This window comes from Onychostoma macrolepis, chromosome 01, assembly GCF_012432095.1.
Source record: "Onychostoma macrolepis isolate SWU-2019 chromosome 01, ASM1243209v1, whole genome shotgun sequence".
NCBI classification, from domain to species: domain Eukaryota; kingdom Metazoa; phylum Chordata; class Actinopteri; order Cypriniformes; family Cyprinidae; genus Onychostoma; species Onychostoma macrolepis.
Window position 1 is genome coordinate 12,784,366 of NC_081155.1, and position 21,081 is coordinate 12,805,446.

The 21,081-nt window shown below is 38.4% G+C and overlaps 1 protein-coding gene across 1 annotated transcript; it reads right to left on the minus strand.

Annotated features, from left to right (window-relative positions):
• Positions 1–8,243: 8,243 nt before the first annotated feature.
• LOC131543631 (mucin-2-like) lies at positions 8,244–11,688 on the minus strand. Its single transcript, XM_058781173.1, has 4 exons — positions 9,403–11,688; positions 9,184–9,245; positions 8,879–9,036; positions 8,244–8,763 (listed from the first exon to the last, which is right to left on the minus strand). Exons 1-4 carry the CDS (start codon positions 11,686–11,688, stop codon positions 8,642–8,644), a joined length of 2,628 nt encoding a protein of 875 aa, XP_058637156.1. The 3' UTR covers positions 8,244–8,641.
• Positions 11,689–21,081: the final 9,393 nt, after the last annotated feature.

Here is a 21,081-nt window from a genome sequence, read left to right on the forward strand (position 1 = left end):
AGCCTTGATGAACATAAGAAAGTTCTTTAAAAAACTTTTTTATTTTATTATTAATCTCACTGATTCCAAACTTTTGATTGGCACTGTATACACACTTTCATCGGCCAGTTTATTAGGTACACTCTTAAAAATAAAGGTGCTTCACAATGCCATAGAAGAACCTTTTTGTCTAAATGGTTCCATAAAGAACCTTTTAGTTCTTTGTGGCGAAAGAAGTTTCTTCAGATTATAAAAAGGTAAGGAAGAGATGGTTCTTTAAAGAACTTTTGACTGAATGGTTCTTTGTGGACCCAAAAATGGTTCTTCTATGGCATCACTTGAAGATCCTTTTGAAGCACCTTTATTTTTAAGAGTGTACACCTGTTCAACTGCTAATATAATCAGCCGATCACATGGCAGCAACACAATGCATTTAGTAATTTAATTTAATTTAGTAAAACTACTGCCATTTCTAACAAAGTCAAAACTGTTGCATTTTACTATATTAAATTAAATGTTTTGATAATTACGTGTTGCGGCATTTCCTGCAATTAAACTATAATTTATATTATAAATATAATTATTACAGATATATTTAGTGTAATGAAATGTCCTTACCAATCCGTAAGCAGGTATTTTATACTGAACACATTGATTAGTAATCTGCTGTTGATTCAGTGGCTCCAGATTCTCACTTCTGAATCACCTGTGGCATTTCTGCCATAGTAACGTCCTGGTGTTTTTTTCTTTCGGATAAGCTAAAATGGAATGTTCATGGCAGGTACTGTGAAGATTTGTTTATTTGTGAAGATTTTTTTTGTATTAGAAATGTCTCAAGTGTCTGTAAAATGTAATTTCATAGCAACTGTTAAATATAATTTGGAAATATATATATATATATATATATATATATGTAAATATAATTTTACATTTTTACATTTATACTTGACTTTATGTTATTCATGGTTATCCCATGGTTTTCCCAAGTTCTTATAATACATACACAGTTTGGTTTATGAATAAATCAATATTTTGTTGATATTATTTTATATTACAAAACATTACTTCATTTGTGGAAAAGTTGGGTCCGTATATTTCAGACTATAAAACTGAAAATTTGGACATTTTTAATTTGTGACTGGTGTGTGCTTTAATTATGATCAACTAATCATGATTACAATGTTTATCAGAACAATGCTTATTGCTTATACAACCCCTTGCCTCCTCGGGAGATGGAGGGGCTTAAAACTCTGGACTTTTGGAGTTTCATAGAATATCTCTTTTACCGCAATATAGTAATGTCATGTCGGTCTGAGTCCATTGCAATGCCTCCGGAGATTTCCGAGCCCCACTTCAGTGGATAGTGAATCTTCACTGGAGCTTGCTCCAGTCCTTGAATCTGCGCCAGAACCCGCTCCAGTCTATGAGTCTAACCCAAGTCAGGTGGTCCTGGAAGACCCAACTCTGGTGGTCTCTAGTCCGGTGGTCCTGGAGGACCCGACTCCAGTGGTTCCTAGTCCGGTGGTCCTGGAGGACCTGATTCTGGTGGTCTCTAGTCTGGTGGTCCTGGAGGACCCGACTCCGTGGGTCTCTAGTCCGGTGGTCTCTGGAGGCCTCTGGGCTGTTCTGCGTGCATGGGAGCATTCAGAGTCCACTCATGAACCCGCTCCAGTCTGGGAGCCTTCAGAGTCCACTCCAGAGCCCGCTCCAATCTATGAGTTCACTCCAGAACCCACTCAAGTCTATGAGTTCACTCCACAGCCCGCTCAAGTCTACAAATTAATTCCAGAGTTTGTTTCAGTCTGCGAATCCACTCCAGAGCTTACTCAAGTTTATGAGTTCACTCCTGAGCTCGTTCCAGTCCAAGAGTCTACTACTGAGTCTGCTCTAGTTCCCCCCGAGGTGGTGGTTTCTGCTGTGGAGCCTCTCGAGGCAACGGCATCCACTTCCATTCCCCTCTTGGCGGTGGTGTCCACTCCTGAACTCTCAGTCTGCCTTGTCATGGCCAAGGAGACTGTTGTTGAACTGTCTGCCTGCCCTGTTTCGATCAAGGAGACTATTGCTGAACTGTCTGCCTGTCCTGTTACAGCCATCAAGGCTGTTACTAACCTTTCTGTGCTCTTCTTTGCAGTCCTGCATGAGCTGCTAGGGGGTTCATCGGCCTTGTCAGCTCCGCTGAGGTGGTCGTCAGCTCCGCCTTTGCTGTCTGCCAAAGCTCCTGGCTCTGCCCTGGTCATCCGCCGGGGTTGTTGTTGTTCGGCTGGAGCCTCGCTGGCCTCCTGCCCTGCCGGCCCCACCTGCTCTGGATGTGTGTTCACGGTTCATATTAATGCACTTTGGATGGGTTAAATGCAGAGCACAAATTCCGAGTATAGGTCACCATACTTGGCCACATGTCACGTCACTTTCAAGTCATGAACTTTCACTTTCAAGTCTACCCTGGCAAAACTAATCCTGTCCGAATAGGGCTTTTGAAAATGGCAAGGTTGTTGGTTCCAAATGGGCTGGTGACGCACAACCATCTCTAGGGTTTACAGAGAATGTTCTGAAAAAGAGAAACTATCCAGTGAATGGGAGTTCAGTTGGCAAATGTATTGTTGATTCCAGAGGGTAGAGAATGGCCAGTCTGGTTTGATCTGATAGAAAGACAGTAACTCAAATAAAAACTCATTACAACCGAGGTAGGCAGAAGAGCGTTTCTGAATGCACAACATGTTGAACCTTGAAGCAGATGAGCAAACAGCAGCAGAAGGCCACATCAGGTGCCACTTCTGTCAGCTAAGAACAGGAAACAGGCTACTATTCACACACGATCACCAGAACTGTTCAGGCTGCTGCTGGTGGTATAATGGTGTGGGGGATATTTTTGGCACACTTTTGGCCCCTTAGTATCAATTGAGCATTAATGCTACAGCCTACATGAGTATTGTTACTGACCATGTCCATCCCTTTATGACCACAGTGTACCTATCTTGTGATGGCTACTTCCAGCATTATTACGCGCCATGACACAAAACTCAAATAATCTCAAACTGGTTTCTTGAACATGACATGACAATGAGTTCACTATACTTAAATGGCCCTCACAGTAGCCAGATCTCAAACCAATAGAGCATCTTTAGGATGTGGTGGAACAGGAGATTCACATAATGGATGTGCAATATTTTTAGATTAGACTTGCATATTGGTCCAAGTCAGAACAGCCCTCCTTCCAAGTCTCTTTGGTATTATGGTTTCTAGATATGGCTCACATCCTTCCGTAAATGTAAATTTTGCCCATTTATTTTATGCCTGGTCAAGTAAAATAGCTCTCTTTGTAATTTAATCATATTCTTAGAACAAACTGTGTCAGTGAGTTACTTGATACTTAGGGTTAGTGGTCTGTTTATATCACTAATATGTATCTCTGCGCACTTTTTGTGCGACACCGTTTTACGTACCTTGCTGCACATTTCGCCGCAGTTTCAAATAGAAATGTCCACTGAGTGGCGCTAAAACACAGGTTCAATATGTGAACCCTGGCACATTTTATTACGTAGATATTGGTACGTATTGCTGTTTTTTTTATTACGTTGCTTCAGATACGTTTTGCGGCAGTTCAGAATTCAGATATCCGGGGACTGTCGCTAAAGGTTAATGCTCTATCGTGTTGGAAATATGCCCTACACCAAATCCAGCCCTAAACCTACCCGACAGTGTTAACAAATGCAAAACTGATATAAAAACGTATTAGCTGATGCAACTGTGCCATTTAAACTTCCTTTTACACAGATTTTAACTGCTTTGTTGAACCGTAGTTACACGGGATTCGAACCACTGCTTCTCGTCTCCTAAATCCATCTCCGTACTCCGTGAGCTACCGAACAAACTTGTCAGCTATGAAAACCCATAGATATGAAGCTGGATGTGTGCGATGCTAATGTTCAAAAGCATCAGTTTTCAAATCTCCCAGCATATTAATATTGTTTTGAAGTCATAGCATGATATTCTTCAAATAATTGTGCGAAAATTACGCTTTATTAATCGCAACTCTGTAAATTTGTGTGAAAGTGTTCATTTATTTTGGAAACTGCAGTGATATGTACTTATTGGTACGTATTTCATGTCACGCTAAAACTGCACCCAGGTACGTAAATGCCATGAGACCAGGTAGGTATAAACAATTTTATGCTTGTCCAGCTGGTTCATTATTTAATCCAACTTGTGCTTTTAATAATTCTTTGCATTCATATAATTTTTTACATACAGGTTAACTGGAACACTATGTTGAACAAGGAGAAAAAAAAAATCAGAATTAAAAAAAAAAAAAGTCCTGTAACAGTTCAGGATCAGCAAAATAGTTCACTCTAAAATTAAAAATACTCACCCTCACGTCCTTTACAACCTTTTTTTCTGTGGAACACAAAAGAGGATATTTTTAAAGTCAGTTGAATTTCATTGGTTTAATTATTGGATTTGGAACAACATGAGGGTGAGTAAATGTGCCACATGTAGGTTGCAGCAAGATGAAATGTAGCCAGGCAGGGACCCAGACCACAGCCAGAATTATGTCCCATGGCTGAGTTGAGGGAGGGAGGAACCATGGTGGAGGTTTGGCTGATGGCATCAGGGGAACAACTGAGATGCAGCCAAACGTGGAGGAGCCCAAGGCATAGATGGAGAGCAGATAGGACCAAACAACATCGATGGCTTAGGAAACCAAGCCGGGAGCTGCAGTGATGAATATTCAAGATGGAGCCAGAGTGCCTGAGGACTAAGGTAAAGTCGGAGAGAATGCAGAGCCTGGTGGAGCCAAGGGAGCAGAGAGGCAGAGTGCAGGTGTTAGAGGAACAGTCGGGAGGCAAAAAGGAGCCATCGGAGACCAGGCTAAGGAACTTGCTGTTATTGGAAGAGGAGGCAGGAGAGGGAGGCTGGGCAGAACCAGTGGAGAGAGTCACAGAAGATTCAGGGCTGGACGGAACCAGCAGAGGTACAGGAGACTTTGAATTGGATGGGACCAGTGGATGGGAGATACGTGCAAAAATCCTCTTCCATTACATAATCTCCAGAGCTCAGCGGCAGCTCACCCTCAGTAGTGGGAGTGTGGGAGGGGTCTTCATCCATTCCCTTGTACTCAACTAATAGTCCTTCGGTAGCACATGAAGCCAGCGCACACACCTGGTCAGACTCACCGTAAGGCTCACGCTCTGGGGCGATGTTTTCGTTCAGTTCTTAGGCGTTGACTTGTGCATCGCGACAGGTTCAAGCCTGCATCTGTGGTGGGCTCAGGCATCATGCCTTTGCAGCAGGATGATGGCTGCTTGGGCTCTGGAGCACTAATTTCCTCTTTGCCCTCACACATCATAATTGGGGAACCATTGTAGAGAAGGACACATTCCACATAATACTTTAAGCAGGGCTTAAAATTAACACTCGCCAAGCGCCAAATGCGAGTAAAAATCATCGTTGGTGAGTAAATGTAACAGCGTCAGTCGCCAATTGGCGGGTGCAACTTTTCCGAAATATAACAATGCAATGTAGTGAGAATAACCGCCAGGTTTAAAAGGGATTTGCTGTTTCTGACGTAAGCGAATAAAATAATATTTTCCCAAGATGAGCTCATCATGACTGGTTAGCTGTTCTGTCATAAGCGACAAGAGCAAATCAAATAATAGATACAAACGGGCTGATAAAGTCAGAGCAGTGTGATGGCCAGCTTGTCCCTAGACATGGTTCTAATAACTTTTATCTGAGAAGATATTGCTGCTTCATTTCGGAAGATTAATTTTATTCTTCATAACTCAAGAATGTGGCGACACATACCTGGGCTTACGCCGGCTAAACAGTGCAGTGAAGTAGGCTACGTTCGTCTGTACCATGGTCTGTACACATACACCGAGCAGCTTCAGAAAGCACACCAGTAGCTCTTCAATGGACGAAAACACACACAATTATGTCAAAATACGCGGTTTTGGCCAGTTACCTCGTAAACAAAGTCTTAAATGAGTTATAAAGTCTTAAATGACCGTAAAGAGTTTGGAGAAAATAGGATATGTGTCAGATCCGCGTCATGTGCATCAGGTTTTAAAGAGACAGCGCTGCTTTTAAAGTAAAACCCGCTAAAGTCTGTCACTGATGTAAATCAAGGAAAAAAAGAAAAACAGAAATCACTGGACTTCTCTAGTCGCTGATTAATAAAGATGAATCTGTATACCTTATGCATATGCAATTTATAGCTTATGTGAAGATTGTTTTAAAATCACTTAAAATTTCAGAGCCTATTAAATGTTAAAAATAACGGCTTTCAATTATACTGTAATGTTGAATGGCTATAATTAATAGGGAAAATTGAGGGAAAATGCATTTAATAGAGACACCAGTAGCAGTATTGGTATCAATACTTTATTAATAATAGGCTACTTAGTAAAAAGATGCCATTAAAAACATATTTAAAATAAACTATCTTTATGTTGTTTCTACATTAATTTGGAGGTTCAATGTGAAACACATAACAATATAAACATGCGATTAATCATGATTAATTACAAAAAAATGTATGATTTATTTACTTTTTTAATCGATTGACAGAAAGCTCTAATGTTAACCTTATATAGATTTTAGATTTCAATTTAATTTAAAATTTTATAGGTCCCCCCAGAAAGAGATCGGGACGGCCCCTACCCCCTTGGCCCCCTTCAAATTTTCAGTTCGATATGACCCACAAATGAAGCTAATTGAATAGCCCTGCTCTAATCCATTAACATGGGTGTGGAAAAAATACGTACCACATTCGCAATGCAAACTGAGTATGTGTGAAACAGGCATAACACGATGGCCTGCTCCGTTTGCCGAACAAGAATCTCAATGTTTTTGAGGGACAAAAAAAAAAAGAAAAGATAAATCTATAAATCTTTTTTTTTCTTTTTTTTTCTTGTAAGTAAAGTAAAGGACAAATTAAAAACATTGTAAATATGTTTAGTCATTGTAGTAGTAATGACTGCCTGTTTTTGCAAAAAGAGTTTCAAGACCGGTAAAAAAAATCTTTTTTCTGGAGGCTCATCTCCGGGCAGGTGCGCCCTGGTCCTTTTATTCAAGCCTGCTCGGAAAAAACACACATAGGCTGGCATTGTCATAATGAACCAGATTTTATAAGTCCAAAAACAGGTATGTGTGTGACTCCAGGGATTGGTTCCCCTGCGAGATCAGGAGTATTCTGACTGCTGCTACAACCCGAATTCTGGAAATGTTGGGACGTTTTTTAAATTTGAATAAAATAAAAACTAAAAGAATTTCAAATCACATGAGCCAATATTTTATTCAAAATAGAACATAGATAACATAACAAACGTTTAAACTGAGTAATTTTTCAATTTTATGGACAAAATGAGCTCATTTCAAATTTCATACCTGCTACAGGTCTCAAAATAGTTGGGACAGGGGCATGTTTACCATGGTAAACTCTTCTTTTCAAAACAGTTTGAATACATCTGGGCATCGAGGTTATGAGTTTCTGGAGTTTTGGTGTTGGAATTTTGTCCCATTCTTGCCTGATATAGGTTTCCAACTGCTGAAGAGTTTGTGGTCGTCTTTGACGTATTTTCTGCTTAATGAGGTGCCAAATGTTCTCTACACGTGAAAGATCTGGGGCCTGGGTGGCTTAAGGTGTAAGGGATGGGTCAGCAGTGTAATTATAAATGTACTTACATAAAGGTATTTTTTAAAATATAAGTACAATGTAAAAACATGTATGTACACAATAAGTGATTTGTACCAAATTATTAATTTAAATGTAAGTACACAGTAGTTAAGGCCACCTAATATAAAGTGGGACCAAATGTTAGAATGAACATAGAATGAACGTACGAACAGAAAACACATGTGCGCGTCTCTTTCAGATGTGAAATCTATGTATCACAAATGGTCTTGAACTTGCATGCATCTGAATGGTTTCAGCTCTCTGCCTTGTAAAGACCCGTAATTAATGTCATTAACATATAAAAGATCACCAATCATCATAATTTAGAACAGCAAGCTGCAAGAACAGGGTTCAATCAACAGGAAAAATCTCAAAGCTAACTATTACAAGCACAAACAGAACATCCAACATAGAAATGATGATAACAGACCAACTAAAATGTTAATGTTAATGTAAAGGTTAATGTAAAGGTTAATGCAAAACTTAGTCTAGTTGCATTTTAGCAGTGAACACTGTACCGTAAAAAGCCATGTTTAGCATGTTTAGTATTTAATTGTATTTTTATGAAAACAAAATATTTTGGACTATATAGACATAATAAATATTTTTATTTAATTAAAATAAAATATGACACTTTGACAAGTTAGAACTTGTTAGGGAAAAAAGTATACAGTTAAACAACATTGACATTGTTTACATTTGAAAACGTACATTAGGAAACATATGAGGAAAAATATCCACTTTTCCCTACCATAACAGCCTGCTGTTAAACTTATATCTGCAATTATATTCTTTAGCAACAAAGCATCATCTAACATATCTTTATATTGCTCTATAACATTATTTGTGAGTGTGCTAAAATGGGAAATATATTGAACCTATATGCCATGTAATAATAATAAATACATTTGTTGATTAATTAATTTGTTACGGCTTATGTCATGTCTTATTGCACTCTCATGTATGGTTGATATATGTTTATGGCATCTATAGGAAAAGTATTAATATTTTAGACATAATAATAAGGCATGTTGCTTGGAGCAGACTGTATTCCATCTTTAATCCGCCTGAAGCTGTAGTTCCTACAGGAGTGACAGTGGTTGCTGAAGCTGTAATAAAAAAATAAAAAACATAAGCAAATTAGCTGGATATCCTTATAGACCTACAGTTATAGATAGATTACAGGTATAGAAGACCCTAAATGTTCTGAGTAATAGAGTTTACCTGAATCATTGACTGAAATTGATTGAGGAATTATGTTCAATGGCTTGACATCTCCTGTTTCCACTGCTGTCAAGAGAGTTATCGAAATCTCCTCAACAGATGGAATAGCTTGATTGAAGCTGAAAGCTAGTTCTGTTGATGTGATGATTGACCCTCGTCTAGAATATATAAATGTTGAAATTAATGTTACCTTTAGAAATTCAGTTTATTGCAAGTTTTTTCTCTCTCTTTCACACACACACACTCACACACACACACACACACAGCATGCATAAAATGAGCAAATTGCAATATGCTGCATTTACCTGAATCCTAGGACAATCAATCTGAGGAAGTTAGCATACTTGATTCTGTAGATGGGCTCAAGCTGGAACAAAAATAAATATATATATTACAGACATCACTTAAAACAGGGTAATCTAGGTTACGTTTTTGTTACATAATTGTCTCTTTTATTAATTAAATGTTAAAAGTCAAGAAAAGTATCATCAGCGTGTTCTACTAATAAACGGATTTTAACTCACCTCATCCTTGACAAGCTTAGACCTATTCTTGAACTCATCACTGTTTCTATCACTGAGTGCATCTATAAATGTTTCAAGAGAGCGAAACTCCAGCTTTGTTAGCACCTCAGGTACTGTTTGTGGTGCTGTTGTGGTACCTCCTGCAGTAGTGGTGGATGATTCAGTAGCAGCTGTATTGGTTGTTGAGGGTGCTGTTGTTGTTGTGGCGGATTCAGTTGTTGTAACACTAGTTTGTGGTGCTGTTGTGATAACTCCTGCAGTAGTGGTGGATGATTCAGTAACAGCTGTAGTGGTTGTTGAGGGTGCTGCTGTTGTTGTGGAGGATTCAGTTGTCGTAACACTAGTTTGTGGTGCTGTTGTGGTAAATCCAGTAGTGGTGGATGATACAGTAACAGCTGTAGTGGATGTTGAGGGTGCTGCTGTTGTTGTGCCTGTTGTGGAGGATTCAGCTGTCGTAACACTAGTTTGTGGTGCTGTTGTGGTAACTCCAGTTGTGGTGGATGATTCAGTAACAGCTGTAGTGGTTGTTGAGGGTGCTGTTGTTGTTGTGGCGGATTCAGTTGTTGTAACACTAGTTTGTGGTGCTGTTGTGATAACTCCTGCAGTAGTGGTGGATGATTCAGTAACAGCTGTAGTGGTTGTTGAGGGTGCTGCTGTTGTTGTGGAGGATTCAGTTGTCGTAACACTAGTTTGTGGTGCTGTTGTGGTAAATCCAGTAGTGGTGGATGATTCAGTAACAGCTGTAGTGGATGTTGAGGGTGCTGCTGTTGTTGTGCCTGTTGTGGAGGATTCAGCTGTCGTAACACTAGTTTGTGGTGCTGTTGTGGTAACTCCAGTTGTGGTGGATGATTCAGTAACAGCTGTAGTGGATGTTGAGGGTGCTGCTGTTGTTGTGCCTGTTGTGGAGGATTCAGCTGTCGTAACACTAGTTTGTGGTGCTGTTGTGGTAACTCCAGTTGTGGTGGATGATTCAGTAACAGCTGTAGTGGTTGTTGAGGGTGCTGCTGTTGTTGTGGCTGTTGTGGAGGATTCAGTTGTTGTAACACTAGTTTGTGGTGCTGTTGTGGTAACTCCTTCAGTAATGGTGGATGATTCAGTAACAGCTGTAGTGGTTGCTGAGGGTGCTGCTGTTGTTGTGGAGGATTCAGTTGTTGTAACACTAGTTTGTGGTGCTGTTGTGGTAACTCCAGTAGTGGTGGATGATTCAGTAACAGCTGTAGTGGTTGTTGAGGGTGCTGCTGTTGTTGTGGAGGATTCAGTTGTTGTAACACTAGTTTGTGGTGCTGTTGTGGTAACTCCAGTAGTGGTGGATGATTCAGTAACAGCTGTAGTGGTTGTTGAGGGTGCTGCTGTTGTTGTGGAGAATTCAGTTGTTGTAACACTAGTTTGTGGTGCTGTTGTGGTAACTTCAGTTGTGGTGGATGATTCAGTAACAGCTGTAGTGGTTGTTGAGGGTGCTGCTGTTGTTGTGGCTGTTGTGGAGGATTCAGTTGTTGTAACACTAGTTTGTGGTGCTATTGTGGTAACTTCAGTTGTGGTGGATGATTCAGTAACAGCTGTAGTGGTTGTTGAGGGTGCTGCTGTTGTGGAGGATTCAGTTGTTGTAACACTAGTTTGTGGTGCTGTTGTGGTAACTTCAGTTGTGGTGGATGATTCAGTAACAGCTGTAGTGGTTGTTGAGGGTGCTGCTGTTGTTGTGGCTGTTGTGGAGGATTCAGTTGTTGTAACGCTAGTTTGTGGTGCTGTTGTGGTAACTCCTGCAGTAGTGGTGGATGATTCAGTGACAGCTGTAGTGGATGTTGAGGGCACCATTGTAGTTGTAGCTGTTGTGGAGGATTCAGTTGTCGTAACACTAGTTTGTGGTGCTATTGTGGTAACTTCAGTTGTGGTGGATGATTCAGTAACAGCTGTAGTGGTTGTTGAGGGTGCTGCTGTTGTTGTGGCTGTTGTGGAGGATTCAGTTGTTGTAACGCCTGTTTGTGGTGCTGTTGTGGTAACTCCAGTAGTGGTGGATGATTCAGTAACAGCTGTAGTGGTTGTTGAGGGTGCTGCTGTTGTTGTGGAGAATTCAGTTGTTGTAACACTAGTTTGTGGTGCTATTGTGGTAACTTCAGTTGTGGTGGATGATTCAGTAACAGCTGTAGTGGTTGTTGAGGGTGCTGCTGTTGTTGTGGCTGTTGTGGAGGATTCAGTTGTTGTAACGCTAGTTTGTGGTGCTGTTGTGGTAACTCCTGCAGTAGTGGTGGATGATTCAGTGACAGCTGTAGTGGATGTTGAGGGCACCATTGTAGTTGTAGCTGTTGTGGAGGATTCAGTTGTCGTAACACTAGTTTGTGGTGCTGTTGTGGTAACTCCTGCAGTAGTGGTGGATGATTCAGTGACAGCTGTAGTGGATGTTGAGGGCACCGTTGTAGTTGTAGCTGTTGTGGAGAATTCAGTTGTTGTAACACTAGTTTGTGGTGCTATTGTGGTAACTTCAGTTGTGGTGGATGATTCAGTGACAGCTGTAGTGGATGTTGAGGGTGCTGCTGTTGTTGTGGCTGTTGTGGAGAATTCAGTTGTTGTAACACTAGTTTGTGGTGCTGTTGTGGTAACTTCAGTTGTGGTGGATGATTCAGTGACAGCTGTAGTGGATGTTGAGGTGCTGCTGTTGTTGTGGAGGATTCAGTTGTTGTAACACTAGTTTGTGGTGCTGTTGTGGTAACTTCAGTTGTGGTGGATGATTCAGTAACAGCTGTAGTGGTTGTTGAGGGTGCTGCTGTTGTTGTGGAGGATTCAGTTGTTGTAACACTAGTTTGTGGTGCTGTTGTGGTAACTTCAGTTGTGGTGGATGATTCAGTAACAGCTGTAGTGGTTGTTGAGGGTGCTGCTGTTGTTGTGGAGAATTCAGTTGTTGTAACACTAGTTTGTGGTGCTGTTGTGGTAACTTCAGTTGTGGTGGATGATTCAGTAACAGCTGTAGTGGTTGTTGAGGGTGCTGCTGTTGTTGTGGAGGATTCAGTTGTTGTAACACTAGTTTGTGGTGCTATTGTGGTAACTTCAGTTGTGGTGGATGATTCAGTAACAGCTGTAGTGGTTGTTGAGGGTGCTGCTGTTGTTGTGGAGAATTCAGTTGTTGTAACACTAGTTTGTGGTGCTATTGTGGTAACTTCAGTTGTGGTGGATGATTCAGTGACAGCTGTAGTGGATGTTGAGGGCACCATTGTAGTTGTAGCTGTTGTGGAGGATTCAGTTGTTGTAACGCTAGTTTGTGGTGCTGTTGTGGTAACTTCAGTAGTGGTGGATGATTCAGTGACAGCTGTAGTGGATGTTGAGGGCACCATTGTAGTTGTAGCTGTTGTGGAGGATTCAGTTGTCGTAACACTAGTTTGTGGTGCTATTGTGGTAACTTCAGTTGTGGTGGATGATTCAGTAACAGCTGTAGTGGTTGTTGAGGGTGCTGCTGTTGTTGTGGCTGTTGTGGAGGATTCAGTTGTTGTAACGCCTGTTTGTGGTGCTGTTGTGGTAACTCCAGTAGTGGTGGATGATTCAGTAACAGCTGTAGTGGTTGTTGAGGGTGCTGTTGTTGTGGAGAATTCAGTTGTTGTAACACTAGTTTGTGGTGCTATTGTGGTAACTTCAGTTGTGGTGGATGATTCAGTAACAGCTGTAGTGGTTGTTGAGGGTGCTGCTGTTGTTGTGGCTGTTGTGGAGGATTCAGTTGTTGTAACGCTAGTTTGTGGTGCTGTTGTGGTAACTCCTGCAGTAGTGGTGGATGATTCAGTGACAGCTGTAGTGGATGTTGAGGGCACCATTGTAGTTGTAGCTGTTGTGGAGGATTCAGTTGTCGTAACACTAGTTTGTGGTGCTGTTGTGGTAACTCCTGCAGTAGTGGTGGATGATTCAGTGACAGCTGTAGTGGATGTTGAGGGCACCGTTGTAGTTGTAGCTGTTGTGGAAGATTCCGTTGTCGTAACACTAGTTTGTGGTGCTGTTGTGGTAACTCCTGCAGTAGTGGTGGATGATTCAGTAACAGCTGTAGTGGTTGTTGAGGGCGCTGCTGTTGTTGTTGCTGTTGTGGAAGATTCCGTTGTCGTAACACTAGTTTGTGGTGCTGTTGTGGTAACTCCTGCAGTAGTGGTGGATGATTCAGTAACAGCTGTAGTGGTTGTTGAGGGCGCTGCTGTTGTTGTTGCTGTTGTGGAAGATTCCGTTGTCGTAACACTAGTTTGTGGTGCTGTTGTGGTAACTCCTGCAGTAGTGGTGGATGATTCAGTAACAGCTGTAGTGCTTTTTGAGGGCGCTGCTGTTGTTGTTGCTGTTGTGGAAGATTCCATTGTCGTAACACTAGTTTGTGGTGCTGTTGTGGTAACTCCTGCAGTAGTGGTGGATGATTCAGTGACAGCTGTAGTGGATGTTGAGGGCACCGTTGTAGTTGTAGCTGTTGTGGAGGATTCAGTTGTCGTAACACTAGTTTGTGGTGCTGTTGTGGTAACTCCTGCAGTAGTGGTGGATGATTCAGTAACAGCTGTAGTGGTTGTTGAGGGCGCTGCTGTTGTTGTTGCTGTTGTGGAATATTCAGTTGTCGTAAGACTGGTTTGTGGTGCTGTTGTGGTAACTCCTGCAGTAGTGGTGGATGATTCAGTAACAGCTGTTGTACTAACAGATGATGGTGATGATGTTGAATCTGTTGTGGACTGAGTTGTTGTACTTTGGGATTGAACTATTGCTAGAAAAAAAACAAAAAGTTTGTGTAATGTTACAGTTACATATTTTAAACATGTATATTTTATTTTTGAATTGGGGAATTGTTGTTGTTTTGTATGATTTGTTTTACATTTCACCTACCAGCAAAAATGCACATTATAATAAAACCTTTTCCTTCCATTCTGGAAAGAGAGTCCAATGGTGATAATAAGAGTCTGCAAAACAAGAAATATGCAGAAAGTTTAAATACACACACACACACACACACACACACACACACACACACACACACACATATATATATATATATATATATATATATATATATTAGTACTGTCAATTGATTAAAACATTTTAACTAATTAATCACACATTTTTTTCTTATTTAATTAATTTGAAATTAATCTGTATACTGTATACTTTTATACTGCAATAATTTTACATTCAGTCTTCAAATTAATGTACAAAGTACATAAAGACATTATTATTTCTTAATATTTGTTTAGTGCCATCTCTTATGACTGAAGGAGTATCACTGATACCAATACTGATGTCTCTATAAAATAGATTTCCCCCCCCAATATTTAACCATTTATTAGCCATTCAACATTACAGTATAAATGAGAGCTATCAATTTTAACATGTATTAGACTTTAAAAAAATAACATCTTTTAATTTAACTTGAAACAATTTTCACATAAACCCTTTATAATAAATGTCATATTTAGCTACCTGTCCCTTTCAGTAAGTAGGAAATATACAGAAATTGAATAAAGTTATCAAACACTAAATTCTGAGTTAAATATAGTGAATCCTTGATTTCCTCTTTTTTTCTTTTGTTCTTTGATTAACAGACATCACAGAAACTTGTTTTTTTTTTAGGTTATTTGGCTGCTATTTCTTTAAGACCTGCTGCTGCTTAACGTGGCAAGGATCTGACACGCATCGTATTTTCTCACAACCTTTTATATAATTGCGCTTTAATATGAAATGACACAGTGCATTTGTGCGCGCAGTTGAAGAGCACGTTACAAGAACAGTTTCACAGAAGACAGGAGAGGTAAGTTAGTTTTTGCTGACATATGACCAGACAACATCTCATCTGACTGAGGTTAAACGCCGTTAAACTGCAAAAATTAATCGCATGCTAATTTTGACAGCAATATAGGCTATATATATATATATATATATATATATATATATATAGTGGTAACAATATATATGGTATACACACACATAACATATAGTTATCTTCTCCATTTGAAAAAAATGAACATTATAGGCCTACATTTATACATCATGATTAGCCCGCTTCTAATTATCACTAGATTTCACAAAATTGAAATCAAATTCAAACTGTTTATCATTATCCAAACTAAAATATTCTTTTATCATGACTCCTTAATATTAAACACAAATGGTTCAATAAACAAATGGATGCCCCTTGTTAATATGAATGTCCTTTAGATATCAAGATAAATGATCACTTATTAATTCTAAATATTCTGACTACATAGGCTACATTTAATTTAAAATGCATTCAAAAATAACAGAACACAGACTGCAAATATGAGGGGGGAAAAATGTTACATTTGATCACATTACTACATTATTTAGGCCCTATGTCATTAAAATAGTAGCCTAATGTTTTGATTGTTATTATGCCCCAGTTGCAATATTTCCAACGATTAAAATGTATAATAGGCCTATAAATATAATTAAGAAAATATATTTAGTGAAATAAAATGCTCTTACCAGTCCTTGAGCAGATATGATATGTCCAATGGTTATCTGTGCTTCAGTTCTTCCAGTTCTGTTCAGTCACCTCATGGAGCTGCCTCTTAAATACCATTTAGTGACGTCCTGACCTGCGGTTGTTACTTCATTGATAAGGTGTATGGAATGCTTTGTGGCAGACACCGTGACGATATTTACGTTTTTTGTTTGTTTGTTTGTTTGTTTTTCTTTTGTATTGTGCCCGTCTAAAGTGTCGGGCGTGTGCAACAATTTATGAGACATTATTTTAAATGTATCCAAAATTGTAGAGTAGAGCGATTTATTTGAGGGCACATATCCTAATTGTTTACACAATTTGTTTTTCACATTTATTTCATTTAACAGACAATTTTATCCAAAGCGACTTTCAATTGAGGAATACAACAAGCGATTTATCATAAAGAGGCAAATAGCCTAAAGCACAGGAAGTGCTCGTAATAAAAAAAGTTTCAGGCATTGTTCAAATTAGTACGTTTTATTTTCCTAATTTGTCGATATTACTGCATATGTTAGTGGAAACAATAGAGAATGGGATTATACAAAAAACAACATCAAACACAGAGATTGAGTTTAATCGTGGAGCACGTGATCTTTTTATAGATCCTACGTCAACGATTACTACACATGTAAGATGTCAAAAGGGACCAACAAAACCACTAGGTTTACTTATGCATTTTTCACATACTGACAATTAGTTTCACTGGCTTCCTTGACGATTTTGAGAAAGTTTCCCTTTCTAATGAAGCGTCACTAGCCCAAAACTGATCTGGTATTGTCGAGACGCGCATAGAATAAACCTGGTAGGCTGTTTCGTTGCATTGTAGGCTAGTTGTTTCAGTATCGCGGGACTCATTACAAATTAGAAGACAGCGATCCCTTTCTAAATTGCTGTCTTTTGTTTGTAACAATTGATGTAGCCATTTCTATTAATGTAAATATTTTAGACATAGCCTATAAAAATTATTCAGACTGACAATATATTTGAATTATCTGCATAACAATATTTGACATAAAAGGATAATAACACGTGTTTTGTTTGGTTAGAAAAAAAGTTTACACAAAAGTTCAAAATAATAAAAAAAAAAATCGGTGGAACGTCTGACGCTTTAATTTAATCATTTAATGTGAATTTTTGATGACTGATCAGTTTGCTGGTGTGCTTGTATCACGTAATTTGTTTTCAATTGCGACCTATTGTCTATATGGTTTTATTTCATTAAAGTCATTAGGGCTATTGAACATTTCTGTAAAAAAAAAAAAAAGAGCTTACAAATTTCAGGAAAATTATAGTTAGGCCTAGCCTATATAATTACAGCTTTATCGAAGAGACACTTAAAAAAATAATCTTCCTGAAATGTGTTTGGCTATAATAGGAAAATCAATAAATTATTTAGTGGAAAGAGAAAAAAAAAACAAGGTATATAGATATATAAAAATGATTTCATAATTAGAATTAGAAATGTTGAAGAGGCGAAATGCCAGTAAGTGGCTAAGTGGGCTATGATAATAGCATAAGTATTTGCATTGTATTGTATTGTAAGTGCTATCTTTGATAATCAAGTCAAGTGAAGTAGTTGTCATTCCTCGCATTACAATCAAGTCTGAGAAATGAATCCTTGGGTGTGGTGGGTGGTACAGGTGAACACCCATCACTTTATTTCTAGAAACGGTACAGTGATGCTTGTGTACTCGTTGGAAGTCAATTGATGTTTACACATCGTTTAGTACATTTACTTTGTGTTCTGAATAGATGATTTATTATTATTATTTTTTATTATTATTATCTTTTAATTGTATTATGAATTGCATTTTCACAGGGGGAAAAAAGGGTTTCCAGTCTAAATAGCAAAGAAATCCATGTGTGGTCAAGTTTGATTTGTAGAGAGAATTAAGAATTTAAATAATCAATGGATTCTGCTTAACAGCAAATGCAAAGATTGTTCATTAGCAGTTATTTGCTTTCATCTATGGCAGCCATCATCCAATAGATTTAGAGCTTTTCTCTTTCTCAGTCTGAATTCATGTTTAATTTATATTTCTTACAGTAATTCCAACGCAGAACTTTACTGAAATCCCTCAATACAGATTTTCAAACCATATTTCTCCATATCTGGCTTTCTTCCTTCTTCCTGCATGGATTCAACAATTCAATAGCCTACTGTTGGTTTGCCTCGCGAAACTCAAATTCAAATTAGTGCACTGCTATTAAAGGTATTGTCACTATTAAAAACGATAAGAAGAATATCAAACTTGATGATCAGGATACCTGTTTATTTAATCTGCATCTCAAATTTTTTAGATCAAATTTCATGTTTTGCTCTACCCACCAACGCACACAGCTCGATTAAAAAAAAAAGATTAAAAGGGGTTAAAATGGAGCAAAAGCGCCATCTTTTGGCGAAATTGGCACATTGCAGGTGGATTTGGAAGACTGAAAGAACACGTAGAAAAGAAAACTATTATTGCTAAGCAATGAAACAACATTCACAATGAAACTATCTTTTTAGATTAGAAGAAAAGAGGAAAGTGTGTCATTGCAAATAGTCTACATTCCACAAAAAGGAACAAAAGCTGTCACTGGGACGGTACCTTTTTAAAAGGTTCAATTTACTCCTAAAGGGTACATAAGTACCTTACACAAGTACCTTAAAGGGACATATTAGTACCTAAAATGTACATATTATTACCTAATTGGTACATATTAGTTCCTTTTGAAAGGGTACTGCCCAAGTGACAGCTTTTGTACCTTTTTTTCTAACACACATAGGGATTTGTTTATAACATGGTTGTAATCAGCTGTTATTATTTATGCCATGCACTTACATGTACTTTTGATACTTCTGTACATTTAATATCGGTTACTGTTCATAAGTATAATTTCTCATAAACTAATTTAGCTTTTTATTTTTTTTTATTTATTTTTTTTTAAATAACTTGAGCACGGTTGGGTACTTTATGCAGTAGGTCTGGTTATTTGGGACACTATCAAGCAAGTAGGAGAAAAACTGGGAATCCGAAACAATTAAAGTTCATGGGATAGAAAAATCGCAGAGATATGTCCTGGTTACTCTCTGTCCTCAGATGACCTACTATTTTATGGCTTTTTTTAAAAGAAAAGCTTGTATTTGGCCAGCAGAGGGAAGGCTTGAATTTGCTAGTGAATAACCCTAGTGGATGAACACCTGTCTAAAACTACATCTTCAACCATGTGTTATTAACACAAGTAATACTGGCACTGAAACACTTAAAGATATAGTTCACCCCAAAATCTGTCATTTACTCACCCCATGGCATTCCAAATCTGTATGACTTTCTTTTTTCTGTGGAACACAGAAGAATATATTTTGAAAGTTAGTTGAAAGTTCTCAGATTCTTAACAACGAGGGTGAATAAATAATGACCCAATGTTTAAATAAATTAATAAACTTTGCAACAAAAACTTTTCAATTCCAGCAGTGTAATTTAACTACTTAGGCTGATCACAATTATAAGTACACTCTAAAAAAATGGTGCTATATAGCACTAAAAGTGGTTCTTTGGCTCGTGATCATAGGGGAACCACTTTTGGTGCTGTATAGCACCAAATCTTGGTGCTTCAGTGGTTCTTCAGCAGTTCTTCACCAGTTCTTTGGGATGACTGAGGGGCTATATAGCACCGCTACCCAGGGATGGGCAGTAGCGCAGGCCCGGTTCTAGGATTGCGTGACTGGGGGGGCATTTCGAAAACTTGATGGGGCAGCATTATTTTACAGCATTATTTTGATCAAGTAGCGCGGTAGCGTCAACAAAAGCTAACGTTACATTTTCCAAAGAAAGCATTCTGAAACTCGAGCTCAAATCAGAAATATAACAGCTACGGATCACTGATCCTGGATCAGTAAGTGACGCCTCCGCCACTAAACCCCGTAACGCCATTGGCTCCTCAAACTGTCAGTCAAACCTCATTATTCCTCCTGCCTCTTTCGTCAAGTGCTGCACAAATGCGTGCAGGCTGATTTTCTCACACGTGCAATTGAGCAACTTTCTTTTCCGAAAACAGCAGATGGCGCTGTCGGTCAATTTACGCTAGTCTCCCGAGACCTTTTCAGACCAGTATGAGTGGGGAACAGGTGAGTTTCTGTCTTACTATCTCTATAATTAACCATTTAGATGTTTTCAAAAAGCGACCCTACTACAGTGAAATTCACAACAAGTGCTGTAAAACTGTTAACATGATTGATTAGTTCAAAAATCAGGAGTGACATGGCTAAACATTTAAGACAGTCTTTCTCTATAAAAACTGATCCATTCTCCGTAACTCTTATCCTCTGTTGGATCGCGGGATATAGAATATATAACATTCAAAACAATGCAGGGGTATAACAATATATCGTGTCACCATATATTGTAATACAAAAATGCAAATGTATAATGGATAGCAACAATATTGTGTACCAAAAATGAAAGCTTAGACAATTTAATTTAGTATCAGATATAGTAATACCACCCAAGAGGTCATTAATTATTAATAAAAAAAATGAAAACAAATCACATTATTTAGTACAATATCTTAAACTTTTTTTTAAAATGATTAAATAATTACGTATTTTTTAGCTAAGCAAAATGATGAATATTTCTCTTATATGTCACTCTTGTCCTGTGAATTGGGGAGAAGGAACAAGTTCATGCTGATGTAATAATAAATTCAGCATTTTAATAAACAGTGGTTTAATAAACAGCGTGCTACACGGGTGAAGAGACACTCTGGACAGCGAGGACTCTTCTCGGAGTGACTCAGATGACGAATGTTTGCATTTTGAAGAGCCACTAATATAATTCCTGACGGTAGCCTTTTATTCTTAACTTCATGAGATAAAATGTTGCTCGGCCTTATATAAAAAGCTACATAATTTTAGTTGGATTTTTCCAAACAGGCTATTGTCAGACTAAAATCTGCTGGTATATTGGTTGAAATATGAAATATCTCCTTACAGGCCACTTTTAGTTTTACATGTTGTACAAGGCATGTATATTACTGTACTATATATAAACATAAATATGATAATAAACTATGATATCCCTTATAAAAATTAAAGTTGGTTTTACTATAGTAAAAGTGTGGTAATCATGTTTTTTTGCAGGTTACCATTTCAATATAGGCAGCTTTACTACAAATACCATGGTATTTATTTAGTAAAACCATGGTTAATTTTCGTAAGGGATATTAATGTTTAGATT

Bases quoted from the DNA above. Each gene is read 5' to 3' on its own strand.
- LOC131543631 (XM_058781173.1), bottom strand. From the start codon at position 11,688: ATGGTGCCCTCAACATCCACTACAGCTGTCACTGAATCATCCACCACT. The intron at 9,037-9,183 runs GTAAATGCAGCA...TATATATTCTAG, and splicing joins TTGATTGTCCTAGGATTCAG to ACGAGGGTCAATCATCACAT. The intron at 8,764-8,878 runs GTAAACTCTATT...TTTTTATTACAG, and splicing joins AATTTCAGTCAATGATTCAG to CTTCAGCAACCACTGTCACT.